Raw genomic sequence first — 20,933 nt, 5'->3', positions numbered from 1 at the left:
ATAATCACCCATTGCCCTTTATGGTTGTGAGGTCTGGGGTCCGCTCACCAACCAAGATTTCACAAAATGGGACAAATACCTAATTGAGACTCTGCATGCAGAATTCTGCAAAAATATCCTCCGTGTACAATGTAAAACACCAAATAATGCATGCAGAGCAGAATTAGGCCGATACCCACTAATGAACAAAATCCAGAAAAGAGACGTTAAATTCTACAACCACCTAAAAGGAAGCGATTCCCAAACCTTCCATAACAAAGCCATCACCTACAGAGAGATGAACCTGGAGAAGAGTCCCCTAAGAAAGCTGGTCCTGGGGCTCTGTTCACAAACACATACAGACCCCACAGAGCCCCAGGACAACAGCACAATTAGACCCAACCAAATCATGAGAAAACAAAAAGAGAATTACTTGACACATTAGAAAGTATTAACAAATAAACTGAGCAACCTAGAATGCTTTTTGGCCCTAAACAGAGAGTACACAATGGCAGAATACCACTGTGACGGACCCGAACTTAAGGAAAGATTTGACTATGTACAGACTCAGTGAGCATAGCCTTGCTATTGAGAAAGGCCGCCGTAGGCAGACCTGGCTCTCAAGAGAAGACAGGCTATGTGCACACTGCCCACAAAATGAGGTGGAAACTGAGCTGCACTTCCTAACCTCCTGCCCAATGTATGACCATATTAGAGACATATATTTCCCTCAGATTACACAGACCCACAAAGAATTCAAAAACAAACCCAATTTTGATAAACTCCCATATCTACTGGGTGAAATACCACAGTGTCCCATCACAGCGGCAAGATTTGTGACCTGTTGCCACAAGAGAAGGGCAACCAGTGAAGAACAAACACCATTGTAAATACAACCCAGAGAGAGAGAGAGAGAGACAGAGAGAGAGACAGAGAGAGAGACAGAGAGAGAGACAGAGAGAGACACAGAGAGAGACACAGAGAGACAGAGAGAGAGACACACAGAGAGACAGAGAGACAGAGAGAGACAGAGAGAGACAGAGAGAGACAGGGAGAGACAGAGAGAGACAGAGAGAGAGACAGAGAGAGACAGAGAGAGACAGAGAGACAGAGAGAGAGACAGAGACAGAGAGAGAGACAGAGAGAGAGACAGAGAGAGAGACAGAGAGAGAGAGAGAGACAGAGACAGACAGACAGAGAGACAGACAGACAGAGAGACAGACAGACAGACAGACAGACAGAGACAGACAGACAGACAGAGACAGACAGACAGACAGACAGACAGAGACAGACAGAGAGACAGACAGAGAGACAGACAGACAGACAGACAGACAGACAGACAGACAGACAGACAGACAGAGAGAGAGAGGAGAGACAGAGCGACAGACAGACAGACAGACAGACAGACAGACAGACAGAGAGACAGACAGACAGACAGACAGACAGACAGACAGGATAGACAGACAGACAGACAGACAGACAGACAGACAGAGAGGAGAGACAGAGAGACAGACAGAGAGACAGACAGACAGAGAGGAGAGACAGACAGACAGACAGACAGACAGACAGACAGGATAGACAGACAGACAGACAGACAGACAGACAGACAGACAGAGGACAGACAGAGAGACAGACAGACAGAGAGGAGAGACAGACAGACAGACAGACAGACAGAGAGGAGAGACAGAGAGACAGACAGACAGACAGACAGACAGACAGACAGACAGAAAGAGGAGAGACAGAGAGGAGAGACAGACAGAGAGAGAGACAGACAGACAGAGAGGACAGACAGAGAGACAGACAGACAGAGAGGAGACACAGACAGACAGACAGACAGACAGACAGACAGACAGACAGACAGACAGACAGACAGACAGACAGTATGTACTACACACCCTGTGTAGAGCTACTGTGTGCTGCTCCCATATGACCGTCTCCTCCATTGCTGCGCTCTGTAAAAACAAAGAAGAAAGAAAGGGGTTATTTCATCATCAGTTAGAGTCAGTAGTCAGTAGCCTCCAGGCTTTAGATGCATTCACTTAGGAAAATACCCTTTACAGCCTCAACATCGAAGATGAGAAAATAAACTTTACAGCCTCAACATCAAAGATGAGAAAATAAACTTTACAGCCTCAACATCAACATCTAAGATGAGAAAATAAACTTTACAGCCTCAACATCAAAGATGAGAAAATAAACTTTACAGCCTCAACATCAAAGATGAGAAAATAAACTTTACAGCCTCAACGTCTAAGATGAGAAAATAAACTTTACAGCCTCAACATCAAAGATGAGAAAATAAACTTTACAGCCTCAACATCAAAGATGAGAAAATAAACTTTACAGCCTCAACATCAACGATGAGAAAATAAACTTTACAACATCAACATCTAAGATGAGAAAATAAACTTTACAGCCTCAACGGCTAAGATGAGAAAATAAACTTTATAGCCTCAACATCAAAGATGAGAAAATAAACTTTACAGCCTCAACATCAAAGATGAGAAAATAAACTTTACAGCCTCAACATCAACGATGAGAAAATAAACTTTACAACATCAACATCTAAGATGAGAAAATAAACTTTACAGCCTCAACGGCTAAGATGAGAAAATAAACTTTACAGCCTCAATATCTAAGATGAGAAAATAAACTTTACAGCCTCAACATCTAAGATGAGAAAATAAACTTTACAGCCTCAACATCAAAGATGAGAAAATAAACTTTACAGCCTCAACGTCTAAGATGAGAAAATAAACTTTACAGCCTCAACATCAAAGATGAGAAAATAAACTTTACAGCCTCAACATCAACGATGAGAAAATAAACTTTACAACATCAACATCTAAGATGAGAAAATAAACTTTACAGCCTCAACGGCTAAGATGAGAAAATAAACTTTACAGCCTCAACATCAAAGATGAGAAAAAAAACTTTACAGCCTCAACATCTAAGATGAGAAAATAAACTTTACAGCCTCAACGTCTAAGATGAGAAAATAGACGAAACCTGGGGTCCAGCAAAATTATACATTTGTAAAAACGTTACAACACATTCACAACAGATTTCACAACACAATAAGTGGGCGGCAGGGAGTCTAGTGGTTAGATGGTAGGGACGGCAGGTAGTCTAGTGGTTAGATGGTAGGGACGGCAGGTAGTCTAGTGGTTAGAGCGTTGGACTAGTAACTGAAAAGGTTGCAAGATCGAATCCCTGAGCTGACAAGGTAAAAATCTGTCGTTCTGCCCCCTGAACAAGGCAGTTAACCCACTGTTCTCCGGTAGGCCGTCATCATAAATAAGAATTTGTTCTTAACTGACTTGCCAGGTTAAAAACAAAAAAAGTGTTTGCCCTCAGGCCACTACTTTACTACCACATATCTACAACACAACATCCTTGTGTATGTGTGTGTATAGTGCGTACGTTATCTTGTGTGTGTGTGTGTGTGTAGTGCGTACGTTATCTTGTGTGTGTGTGTATAGTGCGTACGTTATCTTGTGTGTGTGTGTGTATAGTGCGTACGTTATCTTGTGTGTGTGTGTGTATAGTGCGTACGTTATCTTGTGTGTGTGTGTGTGTATAGTGCGTACGTTATCTTGTGTGTGTGTGTATAGTGCGTACGTTATCTTGTGTGTGTGTGTGTAGTGCGTACGTCATCTTGTGTGTGTGCCTGTTTTTGTGTTGCTTCACAGACCCCGCTGTTCCATAAGGTGTATTTTTATATATTTTTTAAAAATGTGATTCTCCTGCTGCATCAGTTACCTGGTGTAGAATAGAGTTCCATGTAGTCATGGCTCTATGTAGTACTGTGGAATAGAGTTCCATGTAGTCATGGCTCTATGTAGTACTGTGGAATAGAGTTCCATGTAGTCATGGCTCTATGTAGTACTGTGGAATAGAGTTCCATGTAGTCATGGCTCTATGTAGTACTGTGGAATAGAGTTCCATGTAGTCATGGCTCTATGTAGTACTGTGGAATAGAGTTCCATGTAGTCATGGCTCTATGTAGTACTGTGGAATAGAGTTCCATGTAGTCATGGCTCTATGTAGTACTGTGGAATAGAGTTCCATGTAGTCATGGCTCTATGTAGTACTGTAGAATAGAGTTCCATGTAGTCATGGCTCTATGTAGTACTGTAGAATAGAGTTCCATGTAGTCATGGCTCTATGTAGTACTGTAGAATAGAGTTCCATGTAGTCATGGCTCTATGTAGTACTGTAGAATAGAGTTCCATGTAGTCATGGCTCTATGTAGTACTGTGTGCCTCCCGTAGTCTGTTCTGGACTTGGGGACTGTGAAGAGACTACATTCCCTAATAAGGAACCTGGTATAAGCTCAGGCTGCCTGAAAAGGACCTTAGTTTGATCAGGCTGCCTATACTAGATACTGCTTCATTGTGTCAAGGAGAGGGGGAGGGGAGGGGTGGGGGAGCAGAAGGGAGAGAGGAAAAATAAATGAGAGTTAAGAAGAGAGAGGGGGGGGCAGGGGAGAGGAGAGGACAGAAGGGATAGAGTGGGAAGAAAGGAGAGGGGAGAGAAAGAAGAGAGAGAGGGGAGAGAAAAGAGAGAGGGGAGAGAGAGGAGAGGACAGAAGGGAGAGAGTGGGAAGGAAGAAGAGGGGAGAGAGAAGAGAGAGCGAGGAGAGAGAGAGGAGAGAGAGGGGAGAGAGAGGAGAGAGAGGGGAGAGAGAGGGGGCAGGGGAGGGGAGAGGACAGAAGGGAGAGAGTGGGAAGGAAGAAGAGGGGAGAGAGAAGAGAGAGCGAGGAGAGAGAGAGGAGAGAGAGGAGAGAGGGGAGAGAGAGGAGAGAGGGGAGAGAGGGGAGAGAGAGGAGAGAGGGGAGAGAGGGGAGAGAGAGGAGAGAGGGGAGAGAGAGGAGAGAGAGGAGAGAGGGGAGAGAGAGGAGAGAGGGGAGAGAGAGGAGAGAGGGGAGAGAGGGGAGAGAGAGGAGAGAGGGGAGAGAGGGGAGAGAGAGGAGAGAGGGGAGAGAGAGGAGAGAGGGGAGAGAGAGAGAGAGGAGAGAGAGGACAGAGGGGAGAGAGGGATCCCAGGGTGATGTGCACCACCAGAGCCAGCTGAGGAGCGATGGTTTTATTTATTTATTTGCATGGCTCCTGCAATGCAGCGAAAGAGAGATGGGATCTACTGAGCCAAAATCCCCTAAAGCCAAGATTGTCACAACTACACCACTAGGCTACATCTCTGGTTAGCTTCTATAGCATTCACTGTATCCTAGCCAGCAGCCACAACAACACCTCTGGTTAGCTTCTTTAGCATTCACTGTATCCTAGCCAGCAGCCACAACAACACCTCTGGTTAGCTTCTATAGCATTCACTGTATCCTAGCCAGCAGTCACAACTACATCTCTGGTTAGCTTCTATAGCATTCACTGTATCCTAGCCAGCAGTCACAACTACACCTCTGGTTAGCTTCTATAGCATTCACTGTATCCTAGCCAGCAGTCACAACTACATCTCTGGTTAGCTTCTATAGCATTCACTGTATCCTAGCCAGCAGTCACAACTACACTACATCTCTGGTTAGCTTCTATAGCATTCACTGTATCCTAGCCAGCAGTCACAACTACACCTCTGGTTAGCTTCTATAGCATTCACTGTATCCTAGCCAGCAGTCACAACTACACCTCTGGTTAGCTTCTATAGCATTCACTGTATCCTAGCCAGCAGTCACAACTACACTACACCTCTGGTTAGCTTCTATAGCATTCACTGTATCCTAGCCAGCAGTCACAACTACATCTCTGATTAGCTTCTATAGCATTCACTGTATCCTAGCCAGCAGTCACAACTACATCTCTGATTAGCTTCTATAGCATTCACTGTATCCTAGCCAGCAGTCACAACTACACCTCTGGTTAGCTTCTATAGCATTCACTGTATCCTAGCCAGCAGTCACAACTACACTACACCTCTGGTTAGCTTCTATAGCATTCACTGTATCCTAGCCAGCAGTCACAACTACATCTCTGATTAGCTTCTATAGCATTCACTGTATCCTAGCCAGCAGTCACAACTACACCTCTGGTTAGCTTCTATAGCATTCACTGTATCCTAGCCAGCAGTCACAACTACACCTCTGGTTAGCTTCTATAGCATTCACTGTATCCTAGCCAGCATTTGTCAAAAGGTTGTCAAATTTCTGCCCTGCTAGAGCTGCCCCGGTCAACTGTAAGTGCTGTTATTGTGAAGTGGAAACGTCTAGGAGCAACAACGGCTCAGCCGCAAAGTTCACAGAACGGGATTGACGAGTGCTGAAGCGAGTAGAAATCGTCTCTCCTCGGGTTACAACACTCACTACCGATTTCCAAACTGCCTCTGGAAGCAACGTCAGCACAATAACTGTTCGTCTGGAGTTTCATGAAATGGGTTTCCATGGCCGAGCAGCTGCACACAAGCCTAAGATCACCATGAGCAATGCCAAGCGTCGAGCGCGCCGCCACCGGGAAAGGAAAAGGGGAATCCTCGTCAGTTGTTCAGCAAATCAGAAATTAGTATTCAACAATTCAGTGGTATACTGTACGGTACTGTACTGTAATACTCCCCAGTCTGTATGAATGGGAAAGGGGGATACCTAGTCAGTTGTACAGGGAAAGGGGGGGATACCTAGTCAGTTGTACAGGGAAAGGGTGGGATACCTAGTCAGTTGTACAGGGAAAGGGTGGGATACCTAGTCAGTTGTACAGGGAAAGGGGGATACCTAGTCAGTTGTACAGGGAAAGGGTGGGATACCTCATCAGTTGTACAGGGAAAGGGGGGGGGGGGGTACCTAGTCAGTTGTACAGGGAAAGGGGGGGATACCTAGTCAGTTGTACAGGGAAAGGGTGGGATACCTAGTCAGTTGTATAGGGAAAGGGGGGATACCTAGTCAGTTGTATAGGGAAAGGGGGGATACCTAGTCAGTTGTATAGGGAAAGGGGGATACCTAGTCAGTTGTACAGGGAAAGGGTGGGATACCTAGTCAGTTGTACAGGGAAAGGGTGGGATACCTAGTCAGTTGTACAGGGAAAGGGGGATACCTAGTCAGTTGTACAGGGAAAGGGGGGGATACCTAGTCAGTTGTACAGGGAAAGGGTGGGATACCTAGTCAGTTGTACAGGGAAAGGGTGGGATACCTAGTCAGTTGTACAGGGAAAGGGGGATACCTAGTCAGTTGTACAGGGAAAGGGTGGGATACCTCATCAGTTGTACAGGGAAAGGGGGGGGGGTACCTAGTCAGTTGTACAGGGAAAGGGGGGGATACCTAGTCAGTTGTACAGGGAAAGGGTGGGATACCTAGTCAGTTGTATAGGGAAAGGGGGGATACCTAGTCAGTTGTATAGGGAAAGGGGGGATACCTAGTCAGTTGTATAGGGAAAGGGGGATACCTAGTCAGTTGTACAGGGAAAGGGTGGGATACCTAGTCAGTTGTATAGGGAAAGGGGGGATACCTAGTCAGTTGTATAGGGAAAGGGGGGGATACCTGGTCAGTTGTATAGGGAAAGGGTGGGATACCTAGTCAGTTGTACAGGGAAAGGGTGGGATACCTAGTCAGTTGTACAGGGAAAGGGGGGGATACCTAGTCAGTTGTATAGGGAAAGGGTGGGATACCTAGTCAGTTGTACAGGGAAAGGGTGGGATACCTAGTCAGTTGTACAGGGAAAGGGGGGGATACCTAGTCAGTTGTATAGGGAAAGGGTGGGATACCTAGTCAGTTGTACAGGGAAAGGGTGGGATACCTAGTCAGTTGTACAGGGAAAGGGGGGGATACCTAGTCAGTTGTATAGGGAAAGGGGGGGATACCTAGTCAGTTGTACAGGGAAAGGGGGATACCTAGTCAGTTGTACAGGGAAAGGGTGGGATACCTAGTCAGTTGTACAGGGAAAGGGGGATACCTAGTCAGTTGTACAGGGAAAGGGGGGGATACCTAGTCAGTTGTATAGGGAAAGGGTGGGATACCTAGTCAGTTGTACAGGGAAAGGGTGGGATACCTAGTCAGTTGTACAGGGAAAGGGGGGGATACCTAGTCAGTTGTATAGGGAAAGGGGGGGATACCTAGTCAGTTGTACTGGGAAAGGGGGGGATACCTAGTCAGTTGTATAGGGAAAGGGGGGGATACCTAGTCAGTTGTACAGGGAAAGGGGGGATACCTAGTCAGTTGTACATGGAAAGGGGGGGGATACCTAGTCAGTTGTACAGGGAAAGGGGGGATACCTAGTCAGTTGTACAGGGAAAGGGGGGATACCTAGTCAGTTGTACAGGGAAAGGGGGGATACCTAGTCAGTTGTACATGGAAAGGGGATACCTAGTCAGTTGTACAGGGAAAGGGGGATACCTAGTCAGTTGTACAGGGAAAGGGGGATACCTAGTCAGTTGTACAGGGAAAGGGGGATACCTAGTCAGTTGTACAGGGAAAGGGGGGGATACCTAGTCAGTTGTACAGGGAAAGGGGGATACCTAGTCAGTTGTATAGGGAAAGGGGGGATACCTAGTCAGTTGTACAGGGAAAGGGGGGATACCTAGTCAGTTGTACAGGGAAAGGGGGGGGATACCTAGTCAGTTGTAAAGGGAAAGGGGGGGATACCTAGTCAGTTGTAAAGGGGGGGATACCTAGTCAGTTGTACAGGGAAAGGGGGGGATACCTAGTCAGTTGTAAAGGGGGGGATACCTAGTCAGTTGTACAGGGAAAGGGTGATACCTAGTCAGTTGTACAGGGAAAGGGGGGGATACCTAGTCAGTTGTACAGGGAAAGGGGGGGATACCTAGTCAGTTGTATAGGGAAAGGGGGGGGATACCTAGTCAGTTGTAAAGGGAAAGGGGGGGATACCTAGTCAGTTGTAAAGGGGGGGATACCTAGTCAGTTGTACAGGGAAAGGGTGATACCTAGTCAGTTGTACAGGGAAAGGGGGGGATACCTAGTCAGTTGTACAGGGAAAGGGGGATACCTAGTCAGTTGTATAGGGAAAGGGGGGATACCTAGTCAGTTGTACAGGGAAAGGGGGGATACCTAGTCAGTTGTAAAGGGGGGGATACCTAGTCAGTTGTATAGGGAAAGGGGGATACCTAGTCAGTTGTATATGGAAAGGGGGGGACGGTACTGTACTGTAATACTCCCCAGTCTGTATGAAGGGGAAAGGTGAATACCTCGTCAGTTGTAGAACTGAATGCACTCAACTGAAATGTGTCTTCCGCATTTAACCCAACCCCTCTGAATCAGAGTGGTGTGGGCGGCTGCCTTAATTGACATCAACGTCATCCGCGCCCGGGGAACAGTGGGTTTACTGCCTTGCTCGGGGGCAGAACGACAGATTTTTACCTTGTCAGCTCTGGGATTCGATCCAGCAACCTTTCGGTTACTGGCTCAATGCTCCTACCCGCCACATTGGACTCGGGAGCAGTGGAAACGCGTTCTCTTTAGTGATGAATAACACTTCACGGACGGACAAATCTGGGTTTGGCGGATGCCAGGAGAACGTAACCTGCCCCAATGCATAGTGCCAACTGTAAAGTTTGGTGAAGGAGGAATAATGGTCTGGGGCTGGTTTTCATGGTTCAGGCCCCTTAGTTCCAGTGAAGAGCGATCTTAACGCTACAGCATACAATGACATTCTAGACGATTGTGCTTCCAACTTTGTGGCAACAGTTTTGGGAAGGCCCTTTCCTGTTTCAGCATGAGGATCTCGCTTTGTGCACAGGGGCATACAGAAATGGTTTGTAGTGATTGGTGTGGAAGAACTTGACTGGCCTGTACAGAGCCCTGTCCTCAACCCCATCAAACACCTTTGGGATGAATTGGAACGCCGACCGTGAGTCAGGCTTAATCGCCCAACATCAGTGCCCGACCTCACTAAAGCTCTTGTGGCTGAATGGAAGCTAGTCCCCGCAGCAATGTTCCAACATCTAGTGGAAAGCCTTCCCAGAAGAGTGGAGGCTGTTGTAGCAGCAAAGGGAGCCCCAACTCCATATGATTTTGGAATGAGATGTTCGACAAGAAGGTGTCCATATACTTTTGGTCATGTAGTGTACCATAGCCAGCATTCACAGACACCTTATACAACCTTAGCCAGCATTCACAGACACTATATACACCATAGCCAGCATTCACAGACACTATATACACCATAGCCAGCATTCAGACACTATATACACCATAGCCAGCATTCACAGACACTATATACACCATAGCCAGCATTCAGACACTATATACACCATAGCCAGCATTCACAGACACTATATACGCCATAGCCAGCATTCAGACAGTATATACACCATAGCCAGCATTCACAGACACTAAATAACATAGCCAGCATTCACAGACACTATATACTATAGCCAGCATTCAGACACTATATACTATAGCCAGCATTCACAGACACTATATACCATAGCCAGCATTCACAGACACTATATACCATAGCCAGCATTCACAGACACTATATACCATAGCCAGTATTCACAGACACTATATACCATAGCCAGTATTCACAGACACTATATACAATTGCCAGCATTCACAGACACTATATACCATAGCCAGCATTCACAGACACTATATACCATAGCCAGCATTCACAGACACTATATACCATAGCCAGCATTCACAGACACTATATACCATAGCCAGCATTCACAGACACTATATACCATAGCCAGCATTCACAGACACTATATACACCATAGCCAGCATTCACAGACACTATATACCATAGCCAGCATTCACAGACACTATATAACATAGCTAGCATTCACAGACACTATATACCATAGCCAGCATTCACAGACACTATATACCATAGCCAGCATTCACAGACACTATATACTATAGCCAGCATTCACAGACACTACATAACATAGCCAGCATTCACAGACACTATATACCATAGCCAGCATTCACAGACACTATATACCATAGCCAGCATTCACAGACACTACATAAAATAGCCAGCATTCACAGACACTATATACCATAGCCAGCATTCACAGACACTGTATACTATAGCCAGCATTCACAGACACTATATACCATAGCTAGCATTCACAGACACTATATAACATAGCCAGCATTCACAGACACTATATACCATAGCCAGCATTCACAGACACTATATACCATAGCTAGCATTCACAGACACTATATACCATAGCCAGCATTCACAGACACTATATACCATAGCCAGCATTCACAGACAATATATAACATAGCCAGCATTCACAGACACTATATACCATAGCCAGCATTCACAGACACTATATACCATAGCCAGTATTCACAGACACTATATACACCATAGCCAGCATTCACAGACACCTTATACAACCTTAGCCAGCATTCACAGACACCTTATACAACCTTAGCCAGCATTCACAGACACTATATACACCATAGCCAGCATTCAGACACTATATATAACATAGCCAGCATTCACAGACACTATATACCATAGCTAGCATTCACAGACACTATATAACATAGCCAGCATTCACAGACACTATATACCATAGCCAGCATTCAGAGACACTATATAACATAGCCAGCATTCACAGACACTATATACCATAGCCAGCATTCACAGACACTATATACCATAGCTAGCATTCACAGACACTATATACCATAGCCAGCATTCACAGACACTATATACCATAGCTAGCATTCACAGACACTATATACCATAGCTAGCATTCACAGACACTACTGTATACAGTGCATTCGGGAAGTATTCAGACCCCTTGAATTTTCCACATTTTGTTACGTTACAGCCTTATTCTAAAACGGATTAAATAAATAAAAAATCCTCATCAATCTACACACAGTGCCCCATAATGCAGTGCACTTCATAACGTCAAAGCGAAAACTGTTTTTTTTTTTTTTTTTTTTTTTTTAAGAGAATGCTACTTTGGGTGGCTACTTTGAAGAATCCCAAATATATTTTGATTTGTTTAAAACTTTTTTGTTTACTACATGATTCCATATGTGTTATTTCATAGTTTTGATGTCTTCACTACTAACCTACAATGTAGAAAATAGTACAAATAAAGAAAGAACCTGGAATGAGTAGGTGTGTCCAAACTTTTGACTGGTACTGTATATATATATATATATATATAATTTTTTTTACAAATCGATCCTTTGAGTCAAAGTATGTATTTTTTCTACATATTTGATCTGTTTTTAATCGTTTAAGTTCACACTGAAAACTTTTTGCCATCCTAAACAATATATTTCTTAAAAATACATATATAGGCCTATATATATTTAAATGATTTTACTCTTTAGACATATGTGGCCCGAAGAAAAACACCCAAGGCTTTTCTTTGGAGAAAAAATCAGCTGGATTTCCATCAGGTTGACTGTAAGATGTGCCAGGCATTCCAATGAGCTTTCTCCTGCCCAGACAGACAAGACAGACAAGAAAGACAAGACAGACAAACAAGAAAGACAGACAAGAAAGACAAGACAGACAGACAGACAGACAGACAGAGACAGACAGACAGACAGAGACAAGACAGACAAGACAGACAAGACAGACAGACAGACAGAGACAGACAGAGACAAGACAGACAGAGACAGACAGAGACAAGACAGACAAGACAGACAAGACAGACAGACAGACAGAGACAGACAGAGACAAGACAGACAGAGACAGACAGAGACAAGACAGACAAGACAGACAAGACAGACAGACAAAGACAGACAAGAAAGACAGACAAGAAAGACAGACAAGACAGACAAGAAAGACAGACAAGACAGACAGCTCAGTCACATCATGCCGATGTACACGTGATAACGATGCACAGCCAAGTCCAGACTGGAGGCTGGGAGACAGCACCTGGTTGGCTGGGAGACAGCACCTGGTTGGCTGGGAGACAGCACCTGGTTGGTTGGGAGACAGCACCTGGTTGGCTGGGAGACAGCACCTGGTTGGTTGGGAGACAGCACCTGGTTGGTTGGGAGACAGCACCTGGTTGGCTGGGAGACAGCACCTGGTTGGTTGGGAGACAGCACCTGGTTGGCTGGGAGACAGCACCTGGTTGGCTGGGAGACAGCACCTGGTTGGCTGGGAGACAGCACCTGGTTGGCTGGGAGACAGCACCTGGTTGGCTGGGAGACAGCACCTGGTTGGCTGGGAGACAGCACCTGGTTGGCTGGGAGACAGCACCTGGTTGGCTGGGAGACAGCACCTGGTTGGCTGGGAGACAGCACCTGGTTGGTTGGGAGACAGCACCTGGTTGGCTGGGAGACAGCACCTGGTTGGCTGGGAGACAGCACCTGGTTGGCTGGGAGACAGCACCTGGTTGGCTGGGAGACAGCACCTGGTTGGCTGGGAGACAGCACCTGGTTGGTTGGGAGACAGCACCTGGTTGGTTGGGAGACAGCACCTGGTTGGCTGGGAGACAGCACCTGGTTGGCTGGGAGACAGCACCTGGTTGGTTGGGAGACAGCACCTGGTTGGCTGGGAGACAGCACCTGGTTGGCTGGGAGACAGCACCTGGTTGGCTGGGAGACAGCACCTGGTTGGTTGGGAGACAGCACCTGGTTGGCTGGGAGACAGCACCTGGTTGGCTGGGAGACAGCACCTGGTTGGCTGGGAGACAGCACCTGGTTGGCTGGGAGACAGCACCTGGTTGGCTGGGAGACAGCACCTGGTTGGTTGGGAGACAGCACCTGGTTGGCTGGGAGACAGCACCTGGTTGGCTGGGAGACAGCACCTGGTTGGCTGGGAGACAGCACCTGGTTGGCTGGGAGACAGCACCTGGTTGGCTGGGAGACAGCACCTGGTTGGCTGGGAGACAGCACCTGGTTGGCTGGGAGACAGCACCTGGTTGGCTGGGAGACAGCACCTGGTTGGCTGGGAGACAGCACCTGGTTGGCTGGGAGACAGCACCTGGTTGGCTGGGAGACAGCACCTGGTTGGCTGGAAATGATACAGCTTGTTTCTGCTTTTACAACGTTGTGTCCCGGCGGTGCACACACAGACAGGCACAGACACACACAGACACACACAGACAGGCACAGACACACACAGACAGGCACAGACACACACAGACAGGCACAGACACACACAGACAGGCACAGACACACACAGACAGGCACAGACACACACAGATAGGCACAGACACACACAGACAGGCACAGACACACACAGACAGGCACAGACACACACAGACAGGCACAGACACACACAGACAGGCACAGACACACACAGACACACACAGACAGACACAGACACACACAGACAGGCACAGACACACACAGACAGGCACAGACACACACAGACAGGCACAGACACACACAGACAGACACAGACACACACAGACAGGCACAGACACACACAGACAGGCACAGACACACACAGACAGACACAGACACACACAGACAGGCACAGACACACACAGACAGACACAGACACACACAGACAGGCACAGACACACACAGACAGGCACAGACACACACAGACAGACACAGACACACACAGACAGGCACAGACACACACAGACAGGCACAGACACACACAGACAGGCACAGACACACACAGACAGGCACAGACAGACACAGACACACACAGACAGGCACAGACACACACAGACAGGCACAGACACACACAGACAGGCACAGACACACACAGACAGGCACAGACACACACAGACAGGCACAGACACACACAGACAGGCACAGACACGCACAGACAGACACAGACACGCACAGACACACACAGACAGGCACAGACACACACAGACAGGCACAGACACGCACAGACAGACACAGACACACACAGACACACACAGACAGGCACAGACACACACAGACAGGCACAGACACACACAGACAGGCACAGACACACACAGATAGGCACAGACACACACAGACAGGCACAGACACACACAGACAGGCACAGACACACACCGACACACACAGACAGGCACAGACACACACAGACAGACAGGCACAGACACACACAGACAGGCACAGACACACAGACACACACAGCCACACACAGCCACGCACAGACAGGCACAGACACACACAGACAGGCACAGACACACACAGACAGGCACAGACACGCACAGACACACACAGACGCACACAGACACGCACAGACACGCACAGACACACACAGACACACACAGACAGGCACAGACACGCACAGACACACACGCACAGACAGGCACAGACAGGCACAGACACACACAGACACACACAGACACACACCTATAAATAGACCAGTATTGTGCTTGGGTTGGTTTTAAGCTGCAGTTTAGTCTGGGTGATCAAGATACCATTGCCAACACACACGACATTGTCACCGCCAATCAAAACAGACCACACACCACACACACACACACACACACACACACACACACACACACACACACACACACACACAAAGTTAAAGGAATTGTAATACCTCTTAACAGTGTATGAATGAATGTAGTAAAGTCGGGGGGGGGGGTGAGGTAGGAGTCACTTCCTTTGAGACAGGAAGAGACTCACAGTATGTATATACCGATATCCCATGTTTACAGTCCATAGAATAACAATGGGTTTATTGCTGGTAACATAACGTCACCACTATGAGGAAGTGACTGAAGTGAGCGTCATTAAAACACATTAACGACAACTGGTAGTAAAAATCATGGGGCTACAGAATACAGAACCATCTCTATCTGTCAGGAGAGCACTGATAGTCCTCTGTTCTCTGCAGGAGGGTAAACCGTCAACAACATGGGTTGCGTTCATTAGTCGCACAATGTAGCGATTTGTTGGTGGACCGTAGCGAAAGCATTTTGCAACGGGAAACAGAGTTTCTTTTGGACAAATTCAGGTTGGTCCCTCCCTGTTCGCTTCTGTCGGATTCCTAGTGAATACAGCTATATCTCTCTCCCCAGTCAGCCCATCTCTTCTTACCCACAAAGCATCACTGTCTACACCCACATTTCCCTCGCGAGAAATACAAAATCAGGTTCATCCATGGAGCAGAGAACATAGCCTATGTATCTCATCCTGATACAGATGGTACTACCTACCGTACACTGAAACGATCATCTCCGGTTAAATATCAGTCTGAAAAACTATACGGATTTTGACACAATTGATTCAGTGTCTGTTAAACACAGATGGACTTAAACATAGCAGGTAAGGTAAAGTAGCTAGCTCACCCTGTGCAGATAGCCAGATACCGGACATCACAGAGGCCTGTTCCAAATTCACTGTCCCTTCACTTCTCCCAATTTCCTACCCTAAACCCAGGACCACCGAGGTCCCTCCGCAAGGAACACTTTGTCCAAAATCACGAGCTTGTGTGAAAGCATAAGGAAGCAAGGAGGGGGATTTAGTAAGTAAGGTGGATTAGTCTCATGACTTATTAAAAAGCAGCACCAGTTACTTAGGAACCAGGACAAGGCAGAGTGGAGAGAGGGGCTCCGACTGAATTAATAACAAATAAAAAATATATAGTGTCCTCTGCTGGTCTCCTCCCACATCATCTGCTGCAGTGATGGATGCAGCTCATCAACTCATCGTTAGGCTGGCTTTCACCCGGACACTGGTATTTAGATCAGGAGAAAGACTGACTTTTTGGGGGGGGGGGGGGGGTAATTGAGAAAGAGCCAAAGCAGAGAGACTGGACCTCCCAAATATCTACTACCAAAACCCTCCTTCAAAAATCCCCTCGGTACGGTTCCCATGGCAACTAAGTGGCGTTGCCCTGATACAATAGAGCAGTTATCGTTCAGAGCAGAACACATAGCCTGAGCATGTGCTATCTTATCACACAGCCAGCGCTTCACACAGCCTTATCTTATCACACAGCCAGGGCTTCACACAGCCTTATCTTATCACACAGCCAGCGCTTCACACAGCCTTATCTAACCACACAGCCTTATCTTATCACAGAGCCAGCGCTTCACACAGCCTTATCTAACCACACAGCCAGGGCTTCACACAACCTTATCTAACCACACAGCCAGGACTTTCTAGAATTAGAAGGAGGACAGGTCAGGATAGGCTCTGGGATCTCACTCAGTCACTAAAGAAACCACTCGTTGTCTGTTCTGGTCATTGGTCTCTGTCTTTTGAATTGTTTTACCACGCAAACTAACCGACCGACCGACCGACCGTCCGTCCGTCCGTGTGTGAGAGACTTGTCTGGCCAGGCTGAATGTCAACCAGCCGTTAGCAGAGTATAGCCAGGGTTGTGGCAACACTGAATAGGTCACGACATGTAAACCACATCTGTTTATCACGGGTCTACTGCTGAACCACAGGAGGGTCAACAACAACGGTCAGCAAAACCTCTTCAAGCAGCTTTCAAAAACTAAAAAAAAGCGAACAAAAAGTTTAAAACAAAGAAGACAAGGCAACTCCCTCTGGCGTGTAAACATTAAAAAGGCTTAAAATCTTTAAAAAGAGAGGAATTTAAAAAAAAATATTTATAAGATTACTGGAAAGTGGAAAGAAACACAGAAACCTGGGCCTGAAATTAAAAAAAACTCCCTCTGGAAGTTTTCTGCTTCTAAGGAGACAGTAGTGCCTGTGTAACAGTTTAACTTTAGTCCGTCCCTTCGCCCCGACCCGGACGCGAACCAGGGACCCTCTGCACAAATCAACAACAGTCACCCACGAAGCATCGCTACCCATCGCTGCACAAAAGCCGCGGCCCTTTGCAGAGCAAGGGGAACCACTACTTCAAGGTTTCAGAGCGAGTGACGTCACCGACTGAAAAGGCTGCTAGCGCGCACCACCGCTAACTAGCTAGCCATTTCACATCGGTTATCCCGGTTTCATCAAGCTGATCAACGCTGTAGAAATGCTGTTACAACGTTACTCTGAACCGTTTGGTCTGAATTTATTGCAGGAGGGGGTTTTTTTTATACCCGCGCTGAACTCGAAAAAGCTCATAAAATAGCAACTTCATTCCACAGATGACAGTAAATCTTTCATCGTTTTTTTTTTTGGTGGGGTGGGGGGGGGGGGGGGGGCATTTTACTCGTTCAAAACAAACATTCGTACACATTGCTGTAAAACACACACACGGGTGCACATATGCAATTACGCTTGCACACGTTCACATTGCACGCAGTCACACGTACACACACTTTTCGTCTCTTTCAGATTCTTGCAGAGTGTGCCGGGCATGTTCTACAGTACATGTAACTGTGGTGTAGCAGTCTGTCTGCAGTGTGTGAAGAGAAGAGAAGCAACTCGGCTTCTAGAACAGGAATGATTTCTCCCTCACCGGTCATTTCTTCCTACGGTTACCAGAGCAACAAGGCCTGTTTAAGCGAACACAACAAGTGCAGGTCATCCAGTCAGTGACCTGACATTCCAGACCATCATTTTCCTGAATCAGGTAGTGTGTGGAATCTGGATGGGACCAGGAAGAACAGTGTGAAAATAAGTACTGTGTCCTCAAGCCTCAGTCACCACATGTAGTGATAACAGCACAAACACCTTCTAATACAAATCAACAACAATGGAACTTGTTCAGCAATTTATGCAGATTCTTAGTTTAAAATGTGTTTATTAGCCTAAACTTTGTTTTTTAATTCAACCCCCTAAAAGGTGTATTGCTCTTTCTATCCCAGAGGCCAGTCCCCAACCACCTATTAGGAGAAAGAGTCAAACATGAGGGGCGGCAGGTGGCCTAGTGGTTAGAGTGGAGGGGCGGCAGGTGGCCTAGTGGTTAGAGTGGAGGGGCGGCAGGTAGCCTAGCGGTTAGAGTGGAGGGGCGGCAGGTGGCCTAGCGGTTAGAGTGGAGGGGCGGCAGGTGGCCTAGTGGTTAGAGTGGAGGGGCGGCAGGTAGCCTAGTGGTTAGAGAGTAGGGGCGGCAGGTAGCCTAGCGGTTAGAGTGGAGGGGCGGCAGGTGGCCTAGTGGTTAGAGTGGAGGGGCGGCAGGTGGCCTAGTGGTTAGAGTGGAGGGGCGGAAGGTAGCCTAGTGGTTAGAGTGGAGGGGCGGCAGGTAGCCTAGTGGTTAGAGTGGAGGGGCGGCAGGTAGCCTAGTGGTTAGAGAGGAGGGTCAGCAGGTAGCCTAGTGGTTAGAGTGGAGGGGCGGAAGGTAGCCTAGTGGTTAGAGTGGAGGGGCGGCAGGTAGCCTAGTGGTTAGAGTGGAGGGGCGGCAGGTAGCCTAGTGGTTAGAGTGTAGGGGCGGCAGGTAGCCTAGTGGTTAGAGTGTAGGGGCGGCAGGTAGCCTAGTGGTTAGAGAGTAGGGGCGGCAGGTAGCCTAGTGGTTAGAGAGTAGGGGCGGCAGGTAGCCTAGCGGTTAGAGTGGAGGGGCGGCAGGTAGCCTAGTGGTTAGAGAGGAGGGGCGGCAGGTAGCCTAGTGGTTAGAGTGGAGGGGCGGCAGGTGGCCTAGTGGTTAGAGTGGAGGGGCGGCAGGTAGCCTAGTGGTTAGAGAGTAGGGGCGGCAGGTAGCCTAGCGGTTAGAGTGGAGGGGCGGCAGGTAGCCTAGCGGTTAGAGAGGAGGGGCGGCAGGTAGCCTAGTGGTTAGAGTGGAGGGGCGGCAGGTAGCCTAGTGGTTAGAGTGGAGGGGCGGCAGGTAGCCTAGTGGTTAGAGAGGAGGGGCGGCAGGTAGCCTAGTGGTTAGAGTGGAGGGGCGGCAGGTAGCCTAGTGGTTAGAGTGGAGGGGCGGCAGATAGCCTAGTGGTTAGAGTGGAGGGGCGGCAGGTAGCCTAGTGGTTAGAGTGGAGGGGCGGCAGGTAGCCTAGTGGTTAGAGTGGAGGGGCGGCAGGTAGCCTAGTGGTTAGAGTGGAGGGGCGGCAGGCAGCCTAGTGGTTAGAGTGGAGGGGCGGCAGGTAGCCTAGTGGTTAGAGTGGAGGGGCGGCAGGCGGCCTAGTGGTTAGAGTGGAGGGGCGGCAGGTAGCCTAGTGGTTAGAGTGGAGGGGCGGCAGGTAGCCTAGTGGTTAGAGTGGAGGGGCGGCAGGTGGCCTAGTGGTTAGAGTGGAGGGGCGGCAGGTGGCCTAGTGGTTAGAGTGGAGGGGCGGCAGGTGGCCTAGTGGTTAGAGTGGAGGGGCGGCAGGTAGCCTAGTGGTTAGAGTGGAGGGTCGGCAGGTGGCCTAGTGGTTAGAGTGGAGGGGCGGCAGGTAGCCTAGTGGTTAGAGTGGAGGGGCGGCAGGTAGCCTAGTGGTTAGAGTGGAGGGGCGGCAGGTAGCCTAGTGGTTAGAGTGGAGGGGCGGCAGGTAGCCTAGTGGTTAGAGTGGAGGGGCGGCAGGTAGCCTAGTGGTTAGAGTGGAGGGGCGGCAGGTAGCCTAGTGGTTAGAGTGGAGGGGCGGCAGGTAGCCTAGTGGTTAGAGTGGAGGGGCGGCAGGTAGCCTAGTGGTTAGAGTGGAGGGGCGGCAGGTGGCCTAGTGGTTAGAGTGGAGGGGCGGCAGGTGGCCTAGTGGTTAGAGTGGAGGGGCGGCAGGTGGCCTAGTGGTTAGAGTGGAGGGGCGGCAGGTGGCCTAGTGGTTAGAGTGGAGGGGCGGCAGGTGGCCTAGTGGTTAGAGTGGAGGGGCGGCAGGTGGCCTAGTGGTTAGAGTGGAGGGGCGGCAGGTAGCCTAGTGGTTAGAGTGGAGGGGCGGCAGGTAGCCTAGTGGTTAGAGTGGAGGGGCGGCAGATAGCCTAGTGGTTAGAGTGGAGGGGAGGCAGGTAGCCTAGTGGTTAGAGTGGAGGGGCGGCTGGTAGCCTAGTGGTTAGAGTGGAGGGGCGGCAGGTAGCCTAGTGGTTAGAGTGGAGGGGCGGCAGGTGGCCTAGTGGTTAGAGTGGAGGGGCGGCAGGTAGCCTAGTGGTTAAAGTGGAGGGGCGGCAGGTAGCCTAGTGGTTAGAGTGGAGGGGCGGCAGGTAGCCTAGTGGTTAGAGTGGAGGGGCGGCAGGTAGCCTAGTGGTTAGAGTGGAGGGGCGGCAGGTAGCCTAGTGGTTAGAGTGGAGGGGCGGCAGGTAGCCTAGTGGTTAGAGTGGAGGGGCGGCAGGTAGCCTAGTGGTTAG

The 20,933-nt window shown here is 48.6% G+C and overlaps 1 protein-coding gene across 9 annotated transcripts in view; it reads right to left on the bottom strand.

The window, feature by feature from the left end:
• The window catches only part of LOC129861938 (tight junction protein ZO-1-like), a 215,094-nt gene that overhangs the window by 75,406 nt on the left and 118,755 nt on the right, over nt 1–20,933 (bottom strand). For all 9 annotated transcript variants that reach the window (XM_055933150.1, XM_055933152.1, XM_055933153.1 and 6 more), the window contains one exon: nt 1,875–1,931. In XM_055933150.1, the coding sequence (XP_055789125.1) occupies nt 1,875–1,931 (57 nt within the window). The remainder of the gene's footprint in view (nt 1–1,874; nt 1,932–20,933) is intronic.

Source organism: Salvelinus fontinalis, chromosome 9 (assembly GCF_029448725.1).
Source record: "Salvelinus fontinalis isolate EN_2023a chromosome 9, ASM2944872v1, whole genome shotgun sequence".
In the NCBI taxonomy this organism is placed as follows: domain Eukaryota; kingdom Metazoa; phylum Chordata; class Actinopteri; order Salmoniformes; family Salmonidae; genus Salvelinus; species Salvelinus fontinalis.
This window is presented reverse-complemented; position numbering and strand designations above follow the sequence as displayed.